The sequence below is a fragment of the Podarcis raffonei genome, chromosome 12, assembly GCF_027172205.1.
Source record: "Podarcis raffonei isolate rPodRaf1 chromosome 12, rPodRaf1.pri, whole genome shotgun sequence".
Lineage (NCBI taxonomy): Eukaryota > Metazoa > Chordata > Lepidosauria > Squamata > Lacertidae > Podarcis > Podarcis raffonei.
This window is the reverse complement of record NC_070613.1, coordinates 55,845,302-55,864,482: the sequence shown is the minus strand read 5'-3', so window position 1 is coordinate 55,864,482 and position 19,181 is coordinate 55,845,302. Positions and strand designations below refer to the sequence as shown.

At 43.3% G+C, this 19,181-nt stretch overlaps 1 protein-coding gene across 1 annotated transcript in view; it reads left to right on the top strand.

Annotated features, from left to right (window-relative positions):
* The window catches only part of VPS41 (VPS41 subunit of HOPS complex), a 110,752-nt gene that overhangs the window by 17,355 nt on the left and 74,216 nt on the right, over nucleotides 1–19,181 (top strand). Inside the window, exons 3-4 of the mRNA XM_053359612.1 lie at nucleotides 9,335–9,442; nucleotides 15,635–15,712. Coding sequence (XP_053215587.1) covers nucleotides 9,335–9,442; nucleotides 15,635–15,712 — 186 coding nt within the window. The remainder of the gene's footprint in view (nucleotides 1–9,334; nucleotides 9,443–15,634; nucleotides 15,713–19,181) is intronic.

The following is a 19,181-nucleotide window of genomic DNA, read 5'->3' as shown; positions in this document are numbered from 1 at the left end:
TGCTGGACCACAACTCCCATCATCCTTGACCTTTGGCCATGCTGAGTGTGGGGCTGATGGGAGTCGGAGTCCGACGATATCTAGAGGGCACCAGGTTGGTTATAATGGAGTTCATTGGGCACTCTAAAGCTCCCTTCAGCCCCAGCCATCTGGCCGGTGGTCAGGGGCGATGAGGAGAATTCCAGTTCTGCAACATGACTGCTCCAAAGTGTTATATAAATGTCAAGTTTCTATAAATTTCCTGCTTTAAGACTAAAGAATAAAGAAGCGACCAGTCTGTTAAAACAGAGAGAGAGAGATTCTATATCAAATAATATTCCCGGCGTGTGTAGCTGGGTGGGAGTGGGGGGACTTAACAAGGCCTAGTGCAGGAGTTGTTAACCTTTTGGGGCTCATGGTCACCTTTGGCAACCAGAGAAACTATTTTGGGCAGCAAATCAAGGACACCCTGCAGGCTGCAGCCCATTCTATGGTGGAATACTTCTTTCAAGATTAATTTCATCAGAAGGAAGAGTCTTCCCTGGGCACCAGGAAAGGCCTCTGGGGTTATGTGTGCCCATGGGTGCTGTCCTGCAACCCTTGCTTTGCGGTCAGTGCCAGATTTAGGCACAGGCATGTATGGAAGTGAGAGCTGGACCATAAAGAAGGCTGATCGCCGAAGAATTGATGCTTTTGAATTATGATGCTGGAGGAGACTCTTGAGAGTCCCATGGACTGCAAGAAGATCAAACCTCTCCATTCTGAAGGAAATCAGCCCTGAGTGCTCACTGGAAGGACAGATCGTGAAGCTGAGACTCCAATACTTTGGCCACCTCATGAGAAGAGAAGACTCCCTGGAAAAGACCCTGATGTTGGGAAAGATGGAGGGCACAAGGAGAAGGGGGCGACAGAGGATGAGATGGTTGGACAGTGTTCTCGAAGATACCAACATGAGTTTGACCAAGCTGCGGGAGACAGTGGAAGACAGGAGTGCCTGGCGTGCTCTGGTCCAAGGGGTCATGAAGAGTTGGGCACGACTAAATGACTAAACAACATCCAATTTTGTCCTTGCTCGGGGCGCCATTTTACCAAAGTCCGCCCTTGCTATGATGAGTGGGCTCTGTTCTGTTGGTGCAAATGATTGAGACCAAGGAAGACTGAATTTCTGGTGTGCTTTCTGCTGCACCGTGAACGTCTCTTGGTGGCAGACATGAGCAATGTGCTCTTCCTCCCTTCCCCACCCAGTGCCCCTTTAACGCCCGTTTTCTTTCCACCATGAAGAACTCCACTTTGGCTTTTCCTTTAAAGAACCAAAGTTAGAATGGTTCAGTAGTAATCACTTCTGCGGGCTGATGTATAATTGGCACGGAAAGATATGGGGCAGGTTCTGGAATCGCAGACTCTCTCACCCAGGCCTTCCTTCTTCTGGTCATGAATGCCATCCTGCATCTTAACAGCAGTTGAGCATATGTGAGCATTGATGTTAACTGTGTGCATCAAGCCCAAGTTAAAAACAAACCCCTGTGTTGTAGTGAGAACCAATCACAGAAATATAGACAACACATAGGTTAATAACTGTTAGAGCAGTCTTCTAACCATGGTTTAAGAGACTGTTGTCATCATATGTAAAATTGGCACGATACTTCACCTTATTTAGGCTTCCTGGGTTGTTGTGTGGGTAAGTGAGATAAGGATCTGTTAATATTAGAAATGCTAATTAAAACTACCATATTTTTTGCTCCGTAAGACACACTTTTTTCTTCCTAAAAAGTAATGGGAAATGTCTGTGCGTCTTATGGAGCGAATGTGTGGTCCCTGGAGCCGAATTGCCCAGGGGAGAAAAGCAGATAATGCTTTTTTTTTTTTTTTAAGAAAGTGGGAAGTGGGTGTTGAAACAAAGCCACTGATCAGCAGGCGATCAGGGAGGGAGATAAGGGACGCTAGCCATAAAGGAGGCTGCCTGGGAGGGGGGAGGTAAAGACAGCGAACTTGCAAGGAGAGGAGACAGGAAGGCTAAAGCAATGAGGAGAGAAATTAGAAGAAAAGGAGGAGCAAAAAACTGCTCCAGCTAAGGAAAAGACACTAAGGCAAGCAAGAGGGAAGGGAGTGTTGAAAGAAAGCAGCTGATTGGCAAGTGATCGGGGAGGGAGATAAGGGACGCTAGAAATAAAGGAGGCTGCCTGGGAGGAGGGAGGTAAAAGCCCATGGATCCTCAGGATTTTTACATTGGGTCACCCCAAATTCACCATCAGATCACATGTCTGTGGCCACAGCATGAACCACAAAAATCATACATCCACTGTTTCCTTCAGAATATTTTTTTTTCTTGTTTTCCTCTAAAAATTAGGTGCATCTTATGGTCAGGTGCGTCTTCTGGAGCGAAAAATACGGCAGTTGATCTTTTAAAGTTGTATAAAGAATCCTCAGAGTTGGAAGGGACCCCAAGAGTCCTCTAGCCCAGCCCCCTTGCAATGCAGGAATCTCAGCTAAAGCATCCATGACAGATGGCCGTCCAACCTCTGCTTAAAAACCTCCAAGGAAAGACAGTCCACAACCTCCCAAGGGAGACCGTTCCACGGTTGAACAGCTCTTCCAGATTTTTGGTACTAGCCCCCAGTGCTCTCCATCACAGCCGTGCTGGGTGGAGCTGATGGGAGTTGTAGTCCCAAGCATTTGGAGGGCACCAGGTTGGGGAAGGCCAAGGTAGACCAACCTGTAGTTTGAATACAAGAAGAGAAAGAGAAGCCTGCCATTGATTTGCTCAAAGGAGTTTGGTCTTAATGAACGGTACAGCCCTAAACAGTTTTCTGATCTCATTACTTAATTGCATTAGTGTTATGTGTGGAGCTTTTAGCAGAAACTGTCCACAGAAAACTGAGGTTCTTGCTGGGTAATAACTTGGCTGTTCCTGTGCTTTCAGATGCAAAGTGAGAAGGTAAATAGTGAACATCTGGAAAATGATTTTGAATTGATTACTGTGTCAAATTGGCAATTAGTTATGCAATAGCTGAGTTCTATGCTTGTTTTCTTTAAAATCCCAACTATAGGCTGAACCTCACATTTTCTGTGAGTGTGGTTTAAAGTTTTCTTTCAAGTTCTGAACTGCACACCTGCACATAGAAACACCCTTTATGTATAGGCCACAATCCAACACGCGTATACATATGCAGTACGTTAATTTCAGTAAGCTCATTTATTTTATTGCTCATATTTCTTGGCCATGATTGAATTCTGTATTGGACTGTAGTGGTAGTTTCTCGGATGCAAAGAAAAGGCAACTTAAAAAGGGGTGTGTGTGTGATTTTGAGCAGCATTTTGTTATACATTGTGGGTGGAACATGTCTGCTGTTTAAAGTGAAAAATATCTCTTGATTATGTTGGAAGCTGTAGGGAGTGAAATAAGTCTGTGGTCCTGGTATTATGTGTATATAAAATGTTAATCTTTTGACTTGGTAAAATACGACACCAATAGCTGAGGGATAGATCACAACTACTTCATACGTCTTGAAATTGAGTGTATTTTCCCTGCAACAGAAATGTGAGGGGAGAACAGACAGAAATGTCAAAACAGTGCAAGCGACAGTGATATTATTATTTTTCCAAATGACTTGAGAATCCTTTAGGATGGTATACAGGACTTTGCCTTTAATTAAAAGTGCCATATACTTAGTAAAAATCCATGTTAGTTGAGAAATTGATTTTTTTATTTTTATTTTTTTTAAGAAGAAAGCTGTGAGTTTTCCTGTATGGAGTAAATGTCACTCTGTTCATATCTTAAGCTTTGCTGCAAGTCAAGACTTGTACTGTTCAACCAGGTTGTCATAGAAACGCAGCTAACTGTCATCTCAACTCAGGCTGATGATGGTTTTATTTGTAGGTTTGCAGGATTATTAAAATTTAACAAAAATTATTGATTTACTTTTTATTTACGCTGCCGTGTGTTTACCTTTAGAAGTTCATGCTGCATAAAAGCTTCTCCTAAGAGAGAGAGAGATGGATATATATATATATATATATATATATATATATATATATAATGTTAAACTCTGATTCATCAATTGCTGTTGATGCTTTCCGTCTCTTTATTTGGAAGGTGATATATAGTCTGCAGAAATGGAGTAATCTTGTATTTTACAAATAGTTTTTCATTTTGTTTGTTTACAGCAAAGAAAAAGCCTCTCAAATTCACCTTTAGCTTGACTTTTATTTAACATAAGAGATACCTGTCAGAAAATCATGAAATGGGTACATCAGTGTGCGCAATATTTGAAGTTTCTCGCTTTATTCATGTTTTTTCTTGAAGCCTGGCAGAATGCTTCAGTGAGCTGAGTTTTTGAAAGTATATGTTTTTTGTATATGCATGCGCAGGAGGAATTACTTAGTTTTCACTCATAAATAAGACAGGCAAAACTTATTTACAGTAACTTTATCTAATGGTCCGTGGATGAATGCTTTTATGCAAAATACTTGGGAGACTAGAATTAACTTTTCACTTTGGTTGCACATTGGATGTCCAGACTTCAGCAACATGTTGGATCTTATTATAATGACTTTGATGCCTAGAATTCACTTTTAACTCTGCATGTTTATCCCCAGAGTGTGCATTTGTACATTGCAAGTGTCTTATTCATAATAAAAATGTACGTAAATGCAATTATGTGCTAATTGTCACATAACGTAGAAGCTGCAGACTGCGCTAACTTTTTTTGATTTTAACTGTTTTGCATCTGTCAAGAATGAAGAGGCACAGGTAATTTGTCTGATTATGCCCTGCACTCTAATTTGACATTGAGTCTGTCTGACTGGTAACAACTTTGTTCAGTGTTGGATTTACTGAATAAAAATTGCATCTTGCTGGACATCTTGACACATTGTTTTCGACAACTGTGTCGTTGATTGTTGACATCCCTATATTAATCCCTTTTTTAAAAATTCTGTCATCAAAACTTAACACCAAAGTCCCTGGCTGTTGTAGGTGAAGAGGAAAGTTGAAATTTAGGCCTTTCTACTGTAGCTTAGTGGTTTGTAGTTTTGTGAGGATACTATTTCAATAACTTAGTGAAATTGTGAGCTACCTCACTGGTGTGCAAACCAGCGTATGGTGGCACTTAAATCCTGCAAATGTGGTCATATTAAGAAGATATCTGCTTCTTAGTTGCTTCCCAATATAAGGAATTGATATTATATAACCCTCAACAACTATTGTGGAAGGATTCCTGAGTTTTTTAAAATTTTAGATATGAAATAAAAACAGTGTTATGAACATAAAGTAATTATTCAATGAAAGGGCTACTTCACACATTGATTTGGATTCAGAGAAGCTGGAAGGAGGAAATCTAAAAGTGCAATATGGGAAGGGGACAAAAAGGTGTTTAAAACATACTGGATTGCCGGCAGGTCTCTTGAGTGTGCATTCAGTGGCAAAGCTGGGTTGATTTCTGTGTAGGGGGACCCTGTGTAGGGTTCTTGGTCTTCTAGCAGAAAATTGAAATTTATTCAAGTACCGTGTTTAGTGGTATACTCTGTGTGTGCTTATATATACACAAAATGAAAAACCTTGTCCAAATGTAACCTGTATCACATTTCTATCACATAGATTTCAGATTCAAGCAGAGGTTGGATCATCCACAGAGTATTTACCCCTTTTAAAGGCATTGAAGTGATTGGTTGCTGGTTTATGAACCATATGATAGTATTTGTCAGTTGTGGGAGTTCAGGAAGATATAGTTGGAATAAAGAGAGAGAGTTGCTGGTGGAGGGGGGTTAAACAAATTCTAAGTAACTGGGTATTTTTGTCATCACTTGCCAAATCAAAGCTCCCCTGATGCTACGCCACTGAATCTACTTCCAAAGCACAGCATGAAGTTTACACCATCCTTCTCCAACTTGGTTCCCTCTCTATGGTCTCAGTCCTGTCTTCCCTGACCATTGGCCATGCAGTCTAGGACTAATGGACGTTAGAGGGCAATACATACGGAGGGCACCAGATGCATTAGATCAGGGGTCAGCAAACTTTTTCAGCAGGGGGCCGGTCCACTGTCCCTCAGACCTTGTGGAGGGCTGGACTATATTTTTTTTTGGGGGGGGGGGAAATGAACGAATTCCTATGCCCTACAAATTACCCAGAGAGGCATTTTAAATAAAAGGACACATTCTACTTATGTAAAAACACTCTGATTCCTGGACCGTCCACGGGCCAGATTTAGAAGGCAATTGGGCCGGATCCGGCCCCCGGGCCTTAGTTTGTCTACCCATTCATTAGATCTTCCCACTTCAGGGGGGTCATTGGTGACTACAATGATGGCTGACCACCAAGCCAATCAAAATATGTGGATCCCTGATCAAACAACTGATCAATCAGCAAAACAACTAGAGTTGGGCATGTAGAAATGCACCCAACAGGACTTACAAGCCCTAAACCTGCCCATAATGATTTTCAAGACATTTTTGGGGGGCAGGGTGTTCATAGTGGTGTGAGCTTTGGGAGTCTTACGAAGCTCAAATATCCATGGGGCTGGCTGATATACTTGAAGGATGGATGTGTTCAGAAGTTACCTACCTCAGAGGTAAGACACGTGGAAGTTTTGTTCTTAGAGTCATTCTTGAATTGCTTGGCTTTCTGACTAGTTCAACATTGGGATTTTATTGGTGGGTTAGTTGTCTTTCCTTAATCTTGAGTATTTCCACTTCTCGGAAGCCGATGCAGCCTAGGAAAACCTACATTCAAATCTTTCATTTACACCAGGGATGCCAACATTTTATGGCTCCGGAGGGCAGCAAGCAAATAAGGCACCCTCCCCCTTCCTTATAGACAAACACAGCCACAAGCACACCCCAGTCTCAATCACAGATACGTAGAGCCTTCTGCCCACTCACTCTCACGCAGCATTCAAAGTTTGCCAGGTGGCGGGAGAAGTTTTGCACCTGGCTATTGGCCACTTGCGACCAAGTGAAGATGCCTGGGCGGCAGGTTGGCGCCTGACGTCTCCACCACCTGGAGGTGCGTGCCTGAGGATCCTTTCATCTTGGCTGTTTTCACACACGAGCAACACATCCTGAAGAATTCTCTCCGTTATATTTTGTCTGCACAATCAGAATGAATTTCAGGAACCAAGAAGTCGTAATGAAAAATACGACTTTCGAGCCGTCTGGCCCAAAAATGGCAACTAGGCATTCCGTTTTGGCGACTGTATCCCTGGTTTAAGGAGCCATTTGGCGTCTAGCTTATATATCTGAGTTTCTAACACTGTTCTCACGTGTACACACATGTACACACTCCCTCACCCCCAGTTTGGTGCAAGGTGATAGGGAGTTTTAAACCTCTCCTCCTGGTCTCATAGCACCTCCTTGCTCCCTAAAGGTAAAGGGACCCCTGACCATTAGGTCCAGTCGTGACCGACTCGGGGGTTGCGGCGCTCATCTCGCTTTATTGGCCGAGGGAGCCAGTGTACAGCTTCCGGGTCATGTAGCCAGCATGACTAAGCCGCCTCTGACAAACCAGAGCAGCGCACGGAAACGCCGTTTACCTTCCTGCTGGAGTGGTACCTATTTATCTACTTGCACTTTGACGTGCTTTCGAACTGCTAGGTTGGCAGGAGCAGGGACTGAGCAACAGGAGCTCACCTCATTGCGGGGATTCGAACCGACGACCTTCTGATTGGCAAGCCCTAGGCTCTGTAGCTTAGACCACAGCGCCACCCGCGTCCCCCCTTGCTCCCTACTACCCAGGTAATGGGCACTTGTGGGAACAACTGAGGAATGTGCACATCCATGGGCTCTTCGCATTGCCAGCTAGGTGGGTAAGGGAAAGCATGGGAAAGAATCTTGACAGCTGCATTGTGCACCTGCCCTTGCTTCCCAGCTGACAGACAACCCGCTGTTTGGTGGGTCGCAGGAATGCAGTTGTCAGCACAGGACAACGAGTGCGGGTGTGTGGTTGAGCATCCTTTGAGGAACCCGCAAAGCTACCTGCACATTGTCCACGTGTGGTTAACACCATCAGTTAGCCAATGGCGGATACAAAGAATAGGTTCAAGTGACTGAAATAGTGTTTTGATTCTGCCCAAGATTTCAAGGTCAGAAGCCCTCTTTCCTCTAGTGGTCTACTCTAACTGGGAATGTTATGAGGCTTAAACTCTGTGGCTGGCTTTTCATGTCATTAAGTAATATGTAATTTCTACTTTTTTATATCTGTAACTCCTGTAAGCCTAAGTAGATATAACGGCAATCATTGCACATTCTCCCCCTCTCTTCTCCAGCCTTCCTCTTCTTCTAGATTGCAAGCCCCTTGTGGTGGAGAGCCATCCTTTCATTCTTTGTAAAAGCACTATGCACACGGAAAAATAATGTGTTGGGAATACTCTTTTAAGGAAACTGTTGCTTCCTTTGGCAAGAGGGAGTGGGTAGGATACAAATGGAAAGAATCGACACTGAAAAATGTATGTTTCCTAAGCTTCAGAAACATCCTTTTTGATGTTGTCTAAAACCCATAGGGTTTCCATTTCGAGGTGCACAACGGATTGTTTCGACTTTGTTTTTATATTATTTATTTGCAATAATTTCTATACCACCAATATTTTTAAAATATCATGGTGTAAAAATCAACAATGAAAATACATATAACAGATACAGAATGTGTCATAAATCAGTGGATTAGATTGGTGCATCAACATAGCTGGATCACTCCACAGAGAAAACCTGGGTAAAAAGTTCTAGGTGGGCACCTAAGTGCCAAACAGGAGCTGCCTGCCTAATGTTCAGGATTTAGAGTAAAACTGCAAGTGACTTTTTTTGTCTGAGAGGTTCCTTGGAGTCTAGAGAGTGTGTTCTCCCTACCACCACCCAAAATAGGGTGGATATTTTTTTATTTTTAGTCAACTTGTTTTTAACTTCTGACTTTTCATTGATAATTGTAATGTACACTATATGTTCTGTTCCGTGTAAGCCTCTTGGAAGTTTCAACAGTTAAAAAGTATACAAATTTTGAAAATAAGTAAATATGTGATGTAGTTTGTGTAGTAATTAGAACATTGGGCTTTCTTTTATTTTGTCAAGTACACTTCTGGATTCTCCCCTCCTGGTTTTAAGAAATTATTAAGCATTTCCTGAGCTAGTATTGACTAACATGTTGAGGAAAAGAAAAAATGCTATCAGAATTCAGGTGCCAGGAATTTCAAAGTTGGAAGTTGGTATTTTGGCTTCCATTTCTTAGTGGTTGTTAGAAAGAGTTTATGGGGGACCACCTATGGCTGTTGCTATGCAGTATTTTTATTTTGGGGTGGAGTGGGAAGAGTAGGAGTGTGTAAACCTGAGGAAAACTAGTATCCCTCTTTTCTATTAAAATTTATTAATCCAGGAAGACGACAGTGAAGAGGAGCCCAAGCTGAAGTATGAAAGGCTTTCAAATGGCGTTACAGAAATTCTTCAAAAGGACGTCGCCAGTTGCATGATGGTTCATGAGAAGGTAAGAGTTTGTTTGTTTGTTTTTAATGCACACACATATGTAATATTTTAAAAATGTAAATTTGTGCTGTCTTCACCAAAACAGTTGAGATTTGGGTATAGATGATACCAGAAGCTCTAAATTGTGGTAGCAAACACTGTAGAGATGCTTCCAGTTGCTGAGAATTTGTTTCCCGGCAAGCATGAGGATATAGGCAGTTATTTGCTTAGAGATTCACTAAGTGAGTTCTGACTACTGTGAGCACTTTGCACGCTGCCCAATTTGTCCCTGGAGTAGTTCTGTGTTAGCTGCCACTTCTGAAGAAGTGGAGGACAGGGGAGGTGGTTTTGATTTAAATTCTTTACTTGGCAAATCTCCTGCAGCCACCTATTATCCAATCACTTTTTTGACGTTTTTGTCAAGTGCTTGGTGAATAAACATGACCTCCACTCAGCCCCGTGCTGGGATAAATTATTTGCATTTACTGTTTTTCTTCAAGTCACCCACCACTCACCCATGCTTGAAAACCTTACATTATATTCCTGGGGTCAAGTGCACCCCAGTTAAGTTAGAGGTAATAGAAGGGGGAAGAGAGATGTAATGTAAGGAATCTAAGCGAAGGGTTGTTTTTTATATATATGTACAAGGTTGTGACTATATATTAGTGTTAAGAGGCATCTGAAATTAGATTTCCATATCCTTGGACACGGGTGGCGCTGTGGTCTAAACCACAGAGCCTAGGGCTTGCCGATCGGAAGGTCGGCGGTTCGAATCCCCGCGAGGGGGTGAGCTCCCGTTGCTTGGTCCCTGCTCCTGCCAACCTAGTAATAATAATAATAATAATAATAATAATAATAATAATAAATTTTATTTATATCCCGCCCTCCCCAGCCGAAGCCGGGCTCAGGGCGGCTAACATTCTAGTGCAACATTCTAAAAACATTATAAAAATTAATTAAAATCAAAATTGATGACAACCATACTAAAGTTCTGTAAAGATTGCCAGAGGAGGGAGTCAGGCTGCGCCCTGACCAAAGGCCTGGTGGAACAGCTCTGTCTTGCAGGCCCTGCGGAAAGATGTCAAGTCCTGCAGGGCCCTAGTCTCTTGTGACAGAGCGTTCCACCAGGTCGGAGCCACAGACGAAAAAGCCCTGGCTCTGGTTGAGACCAGCCTAACTTCTCTGTGGCCTGGGACCTTCAAGATGTTTTTATTTGAAGACCGTAAGTTCCTCTGTGGGGCATACCAGGAGAGGCGGTCCCGTAGGTACGAGGGTCCTAGGCCGTATAGGGCTTTGAAGGTTAAAACCAGCACCTTAAACCTGATCCTGTACTCCACCGGGAGCCAGTGCAGCTGGTATAGCACCGGATGAATGTGATCTCTCAGCGAAGACCCCGTAAGGAGTCTCGCCGCAACATTCTGCACCCGCTGGAGTTTCTGGGTCAGTCTCAAGGGCAGCCCCACGTAGAGCGAGTTACAATAATCCAGTCTGGAGGTGACCATCGCGTGGATCACAGTGGCTAGGTCAGGGCGAGAGAGGTAAGGAGCCAACTGCTTAGCTTGGCGGAGATGAAAAAATGCCGCCTTTGTTATAGCTGCAATCTGCGCCTCCAATAGTTTGAAAGCACACCAGTGCAAGTAGATAAACAGGTACCGCTCCGGCAGGAAGGTAAACGGCGCTTCCGTGCACTGCTCTGGTTCTCCAGAAGCGGCTTAGTCATGCTGGCCACATGACCCAGAAGCCAGTAAAGCGAGATGAGTGCTGCAACCCCAGAGTCGTCCGGGACTGGACCTAACGGTCAGGGGTCCTTTTACCTTTTACCTTGGACATGCAATGTTGACTTACGTCACATACCCCCTAAGTTGGTACAATGGTAATCTTCCAGGGTTTACCTCTGCAAATAACTGATGATTGGTCTACTTACCTGGACAGGGTAAGTTTAGTTGAACAGTTTGATTTACACTTAGGGATATACGTTTTTCTCTTGCCTATAGTATCATACACCTCCTTGTTCAATTTGGGCAAGCCTCAAATTCCTTTAAGGCACCCACCTCACCTTGAGATTAGAATTATACACCCTTGGCTAATACATGTTGATCCTTCCTATATTAAGGTTTTGGATATGTTACATAAAACAGCCGTCTCGTTTAATTCTACGATTCTATGTGTGAAAAGATCTAAAGCCTACTTAGCTTTGACTAGTTCCCTTTCTGCTTGTAATAAGAAATAAACTGTTTTTCATCCCTTCACACAATAATGACATAAAGGGATATGATCCAAAAGCCCACATCTCTTTCTCCACCCCTTCCCACTTCTGTTTCCTTCCTTTTTTAAAAAGGGAAAAAATACAGGGGGTTGGACTAGATGACCCTTCGTGGTCCCTTCCCATTCTGTTTTTATGTTATTTTGCAGAGATTCCTTGTTGCACAAACACAGCTTGCCCCGGGTCATAAAAGGTTCCTCGTACCAGGAAATGCCCAGTGCTTAATGAGATTATGGATCACCAAAGGTTCAGCCAAACTGATCTTTGAAAGTTTCTGTGATCTGACAGCTGACAATTTTCATCTGGAACTGTGACGCTTCCTTTAAAAAGAAAAAAAGAAGTAGTAAATTTATTGGGCAACACTATAAGTATTTTCTATATTTGGAGCTGTCCAAGCTCTACCCTAATTATAGTGTCACAGAGAACAACACAACAGCAGAGTTGTTTTAAGTAACTGAGCACTTTTGGTTTTCTAGCAAACTACACTATTTATGAGTAGGATCAATAATGTTAGAAGCTGAAGTCTAGGTGTCTTTTAGGAATTGGTCTCTTACAATGCTCAGGCTAAAAACTGAGGGTGGTGTGTGTGTGTGTGTGTGTATCCCTTAAAAAAAGAAAGAAATCAAACCCTATGAAAGATAAATAAAACCGTAGCCCGTATGATAGATGTACGTTTTGATTAGAACAATTTGGCTTTGTTTGGAGTACCGAAGAGTGGCATATATTCAGACTAATTTCCCTCCAGAATTATTATTTTTTTCCTTGCAATGCTAAAACATATTTTCACTGGACTCGCTGTCTGCATTGGATGACTAATCGTCATGGCACCTGGTGCATTCAGGCAGCCCTGTGCAGTGGAATAGTCATACCTAGTTATGTCTGCACACCTGATGTTTTATTAACTAGTATTGATTTTTTTACCCGGGGGACTTTTTTCTTCCTGTAAAAAGGCAACCTTGCAGGAGTGAAAGGCATTGCAGGGGATGAATTTCTAATGAACCCCTTCTCTCCTCTATCCTCTCTCTCTCCCCCCTCTCTTTTTTGACTTCTCTTTAATGTGGCTTCATATTTTAAGTGCCTGAACTGAAATTTCATTTTAAGCAATTCCATTTTGATAAATCCTTTTGAACCTTGACTTTCTGTAAGGTTATTTTTTTTAAAAAAAAGATTGTGCTGCTTGACTGACACACTTAGTAGTGCCTGTAAATTTGAGCATTTCATTATAGGCTGCAATGAAGCATGCTCACATGCAGTGAAATACAGAGAATTTAGGAGTCTGACCACTTGAGTAATGCTAAAGAAAAGGTGCGAGGGGGGGGGGAATGCACCCTCATCTATATAAAGGAGCACCAAACATTTTGTTGGTTAATTTGTTTTTAGTCCTCAGAATTCGGTAGCATAAACTATATTTATTATATATAAATAATACCCCTGCCTGGGTTTTTGTTATATTATGAAATAGCAAGTAAAGCACTTATTTTGTGGTGGTTTTGGAGGGTATTCTATGTGCTCATGCAGCACATGTGCTCTATGCACACTGCACACACTTAATGCTGGTTTCCGACCTGTTTTTATGGCTGAAAGGTTTGACCGCAGGACCAGAGCAGGCTGGGTCATTTGCATTGCCATCTTCTTTGTATATTAAACGGGGACTGACCTGTCCGAGAGAGGGAGGGAGGGAGGGAGAGAGAGAGAGAGAGAGAGAGAGAGAGAGAGAGAGAGAGACCCACCTTTTCAAGGAATGCATGCCATGATTCTGTGCTAACTTGCTCATATGTGCAATTGGTCCCTTACCTCTCCCGCCCTGATCTCGCCACTGTGATCCATGCGATGGTCACCTCCAGGCTTGATTATTGTAACTCACTCTACGTGGGGCTGCCCTTGAAACTGACCCGGAAACTCCAGTGGGTGCAGAATGTCTTACGGAGTCTTTGCCACTGGATCACATTCATCCAGTGCTATACCAGCTTCACTGGCTCCCAGTGGAGTACAGGATCAGGTTTAAGCTGCTGGTTTTAACCTTTAAAGCCCTATATGGCCTAGGACCCTCGTACCTACGGGACCGCCTCTCCTGGTACGCCCCATGGAGGACCTTACGGTCTACAAATAATAACACCTTGGAGATCCCAGGCCTCAGAGAGATTAGGCTGGCCTCAACCAGGGCCAGGGCCTTTTCGGCCTTGGCCCCGGCCTGGTGGAATGCTCTGCCACAAGAGTTCAGGGCCCTGCGGGATTTGACATATTTGACAAGATGGAGTTGTTCTGCCAGGCCTTTGGTCAGGGCGCAGCCTGACTCCCTTTTTCTTTTTGTATAAGAACTAATATGAAAAAGGCCTCCCAGCATTCTCACAGGCTCATATAAAACCAGCGTAAACAGTTGGGCTGATGAGCACTTACTGTTCCCAACCCTAACCCTGTGGAAAGCCATCTAATTAGACTTTAATTTGATTTTGACCTGTTTTTAGGAGGTAATTTAATTATTGCTTGATTTTATACTAATGTTATACATGTGGTGCTAGCTGCCCTGAGCCCAACTTCGGCTGGGGAGGGCGGGATATAAATAAAAGTTTATATTATTTTTATTTTTATTTTTATTCTATCTCCCCTGGATGCAGGAAAAATAGTTGAGATAACCTCTGTGCTAGTTGGGACTTTGGGGATGGTTTAAAATGGAGGGGCAGTTTTAAAAGCAAGCAATTCCGTTTATATGTTGTTGGTTTTTAAGTGACTTGTTTTTGTTCCACAAAGCTTTATATGTGCTATCTAACCACGTGCCTTTCAAAGATGAGAGTTGGACAGGTGGTGGCAGAGGCACAGAAAACCCTCACTTCATTCTCCCTCCTCCAGTGTCCTGGCTTCTTCACTCCACTTTTCCCTTTCTTCTTTCACTCCCACTTCTCAGGTGCAAAGCTACCTCCTCTTCTGAGCTTCCTTGTGACATGTTGTCTTGGGTATCCACCCCTCCTCTGTAGGGTAGCAGCAGGACCACTTTTACACGCTTAATAAATACAAACCAGGTAGTTAAGAAAGCCCAACAGGGACTCCATCTCCTCAGAGTATTGCGAAAGAATGATGTCAATCAACATTTGATGATCTCCTTCTACCTTTCCACAATCTCCTTTCCACAATAGAAAGTGTCCTTTCACACTGCACCACGGTGTGGTACTCTGGTTTGACATCAACTGATAGGAAGTGCCTACAGAGGGTGGTGAATACAGCACAAGGTATTATGGGCTGTCCCGTGAATCCGCTGGATGAAATAGCGGAAGAACGTTGCCTCAGGAGAGTGAGGAAAATTCTCAGGGATGATTCACACCCTGGCCGGCACTTTCTTGATCTCCTGCCCTTGAGCAGAAGATATAGAAGCATGATTAGTGGCACCAACAAGGTAAAGAACAGCTTCTATCTGTGGGCTGTTAGGCTGCTGTTAGGCAACTGACTTCCGGTTTTGGTGGGTGTGCGTCAGTAAACGATGGGAATTAAGACTAAGAGAGCTGAGTGAGGGGATCTCGTGTAATCTCACTGTATACAAGTTGTACAACTGACAATAAAGTATTTCAATTTCAATTAACACTCACTAGCTTGATGCTTCCGCCATGGTGAAGGTGCAACAAAGAGGCAGAAGTCAGGAACTGGCTTTAAAAAAATCTGTGGTGGCCTTATTCATGGAATATTTTGTTTCAACTCCTTGGTCTAGCTAAGCCAATACTGAAAGTGATAGTTCATCAAACGTTATCATTTTATTCTTCAGCATATGCCAGGATGAGCCCCTGTCTTCACACTGCCTTTGTGATTTGCCACAGTAGACTAGGAGGCAGCAGGAGGAGCCTGCCGGCCAACATTCGTCATCAGTAGATGACTTTTGACAGCTAGCATGCACCAGCACAATAATGTACATAAATCATGGAAAGTCTTAATTTTCACTGAGTATCTTCTTTTTCCTCTCTTCAGTTTTTGGCGCTTGGAACGCATTATGGCAAAGTTTATTTACTCGATGTCCAGGGGAATATCACCCAGAAGTTTGACATTGTAAGTACAACTACTTCTTTGCAGCCTCATGCTATATTTGGAACAACCCACCACATCCAGAATTTCGTTGATCTCCTCTGAGCCCCTTTTTTGACAAGTGTACTACTGCCAGCTGTGTGACCTGGACTTAAGTAGTGCAACACAACAGGGTTCAGATTCACTGGAGCAGACAACATACAACATCCTGCACGGCAAAATGGCAGCTATTGAAAAACGAATAGCAGCCAGCGGTTCCCCCAACTGTCTCAACTAGGGCCCAGTTCCTGTGTTACCAAAGCATTGTGGTCAGTGCTGGTGGCTTGGTCCCACGTTGTCTTTGGATTATGGCTATTTTCAGGGCCACACTTGGTGCTGTAGCCCCGGTCACAATTAACACAACTCATCTGCATGCCTTGGGTCCTTGTGGCATCTATAGGCACGGAGCAGTTCGTTAGCTTCACTATTGTTGATAGTTAGTATGTGTCCTATCATATTGAGATGCCAAAAGTAATTGAAAATTGATTGATTGCCTTGCTACTTCAGTTTATCTACTGCAAATATATAAAGCTAATATTTTATGTGAATGTCCTGAAGCTTGGTCTCTTAAGGGATTGTATTGATTGAAGGAGAAGAGGAAGATTTTTTCCTCTCTCCATGTGATTTCCTGGAATCTTAGAGAACAAACACAATGCAGAATTTATGTAATAAATAAATTCTGGGGCATAAAATATACCTCTTGTAGGCCGTATGCAGTTGTTGCTGAAGAAAAATATTTATAGTATTTGTCTTGCATTGTCACATGTTCCGGTAGGCGTTCTTTTCTTTTTTTTAAGACCACTGTCAGCACTTATCCAAGTGTCCATCACAAGGTGTCAACATGCTTGCGAAACATAACACGTGTTCTGATGCTGACATAGCAGTCTTTTATGAGTAAGGTGAAAGGTTACTTTTTATTTTTTTAAAAATCTAATTATACAATTGTTCCCCCAAACCCACTGCTAGGAGCAACTTTTTGAAGGGTTGTTGTTGTGTATAGACAGACAGACAGATGCTATGGGCCACCCCACTGTGCTGGCTGCCCTTGGATCTGGTGCCTGTTAACCTGGGAGTAAGCTCTGTAGAACTCAGTGGGACTTCCTTCTGAGTAGACAGGGGTAGGATTATGCTAGAACTGGTGTGTCCAACAGCCTTGATAAGAAAAAGGGGTTGGAAGAAGAAAAGGGACCCTTCCCAGCTGCCTTGTAAAGGCAAGAGGGTTGGGTTGCTTGTGGTAAGGAACAAATCCTGTGTTCTTTTGTTTTTGGGGTGAAAACAAAGAAAAAGAGACACTCCTTTCCCGCTGCCCTGGTAGTGTAAAAAATGGGAAAGAGGGGAGAGGGAAAGGGGAGAAGCAGTTGGTGAGTGGGGAATGGGGCACACAGGGCATGTTCCTGGACTCCCCTCAAACGTGGCGTCAGCACCACTATGTGCCCTCAGGTACCTCTGAAGTTCTAGATCAACCTGTAGGTGACGAAAAATGAGGTCTCTATTGCCCTCTTAGTTCTGAGTAGCTCATGACCATTGCCCAAATATAACTGTTTATCCAACTTTTGTTTCAAGCCCTCTTTGAAAGGCGAAAGTAGTGGGAGATACGAAAGGGCAAAAGGCTATTTTTGTTCAACAAAACAGCTCCCATTCTCCAAGCTTCAGCCTGAAATACAGTGGGGTGGCAACTTAAACGGAGGGCGGGTCTTCTGAAAACGTTGCAGAATCCCTAACGACTCCTGACCGTACGCTGATTATTTCGATATGTTTCTCTCCCACCCGCCTTCCCTCTCGCAAACATGGCTGCATCTTCGTCGGTGACACCTGCTTAAGATTAACCGATATGTGTTCTTGGATCCTGAGCATTTGACATACTGGTGTTCTCCTGTATTAGGGTTCAGTGCTTTGAGTGAGATGAAATGTGTCAAATGAGTTGAAAATTATGACTTAAAGGCAATGGAGAAGAAAAGCCTGGCTAACTCCACTGACAAAGGAAGGTGCGGAAGCGATTTACAGCATATTAATTCCAAATGCCTCTTCATCTTTCCTTAAGATGGCCTACAATTTATTAATATAATTATTGCCGCGACTGACATCCTTGTAGATTAAAGCCTTGTAGATGTGAGAGCTGTACAAACACATTTAGCTAAGTAACAAATCAAAAAAATGCTTTCAGAAGGGGCGGGGTGGAGCGAATTCATGCCCTGTTGCCTGGTGTTTTTAATAAATACATATTTAGAGCAAGTACAGTAACAAGAAATGGCTTGTGCCAACAAAAGTGTTGCACTTCCCTTGGAGAGGAGAAAAAGCAGACTGCTTTATAAGCAGGGTTGGTTTTTTAATATTTAATGGTTTAGTGGTGATGCATGAGTGTGGAAAACAAATTTAAATATATAATGTTTTGAAGCGTTCTTTGGGTGGAAGGAAATTGAAATCTTTTCAGCATGTTGTTCTTCTAAGGCCTTTCTCAAATGGGGGAATTAAGAAAATAGCATGAAATATTTAAGAACCACCCCCTTGCTGTGGAATTTTTTAACATGTGTTTGCACACTCCTTCAAGGGCTATTTTTAAATATTTGATGGCTTTGAGAATTCGAAATTTTTTTGTTTAATCAGAATGGCAGAAAAAGTTAAAAGTAGTCAGGTTGCCTCTTTGCAACCTTGAAAACCCAGAGGTTTTTGTAGCACTTAGAGCCGTATTAAAGTTTCAGTGTTTAAGAACATCGAAAGACCCCTGCAGGATCACACCAAAGGTCCGCTTAAGCCCAGCATGCTGTGTTTCAAAGTGGGCAGCTTGGTGCTTCTGTGAGCAAGACGGAAAAGCTGTGTCCCTCTCACGGCGCGTGTGCAAAGCATCTCCTGCCAGAAGTGTCTCTAGCTATGGAGGTTTCATTTTTGGGTCATGACAGACATAGCCTCCACAAATTTGTCCAATCCCATACTGGGAAGGAGGACCATCGCTGGGCGATAGAGTGTCTGCTTCAGCACAGGAGGTCCCAGAGTTAATCTCTGGTGTCTTCAGGCAGGCCTGGGAGTGTCCTCCTCTTGAAGCCTTGGAGAGCATCTGTAGGTAAGCAGGTGGCGCTGTGGTGTAAACCACTGAGCCTTGGGCTTGCCAATAGGAAGGTCGGCGGTTCGAATCCCCGTGACGGGGTGAGCTCCTGTTGCTCGGTCCCTGCTCCTGCCAACCTAGCAGTTCGAAAGCACATCAAAGTGCAAGTAGATAAATAGGTACTGCTCCGGCGGGAAGGTAAACGGCGTTTCCGTGCGCTGCTCTGGTTTTGCCAGAAGTGGTTTACTCATGCTGGTCACATGACGCAGAAAAACTGTCTTTGGACAAACGTCGGCTCCCTCGGCCAGTAAAGCGAGATGAGCGCCGCAACCCCAGAGTCGTTCGCGACTGGACTTAACTGTCAGGGGTCCTTTACCTTTTTAAGGATTTCATGCTACAGGAACTATTGAGGTT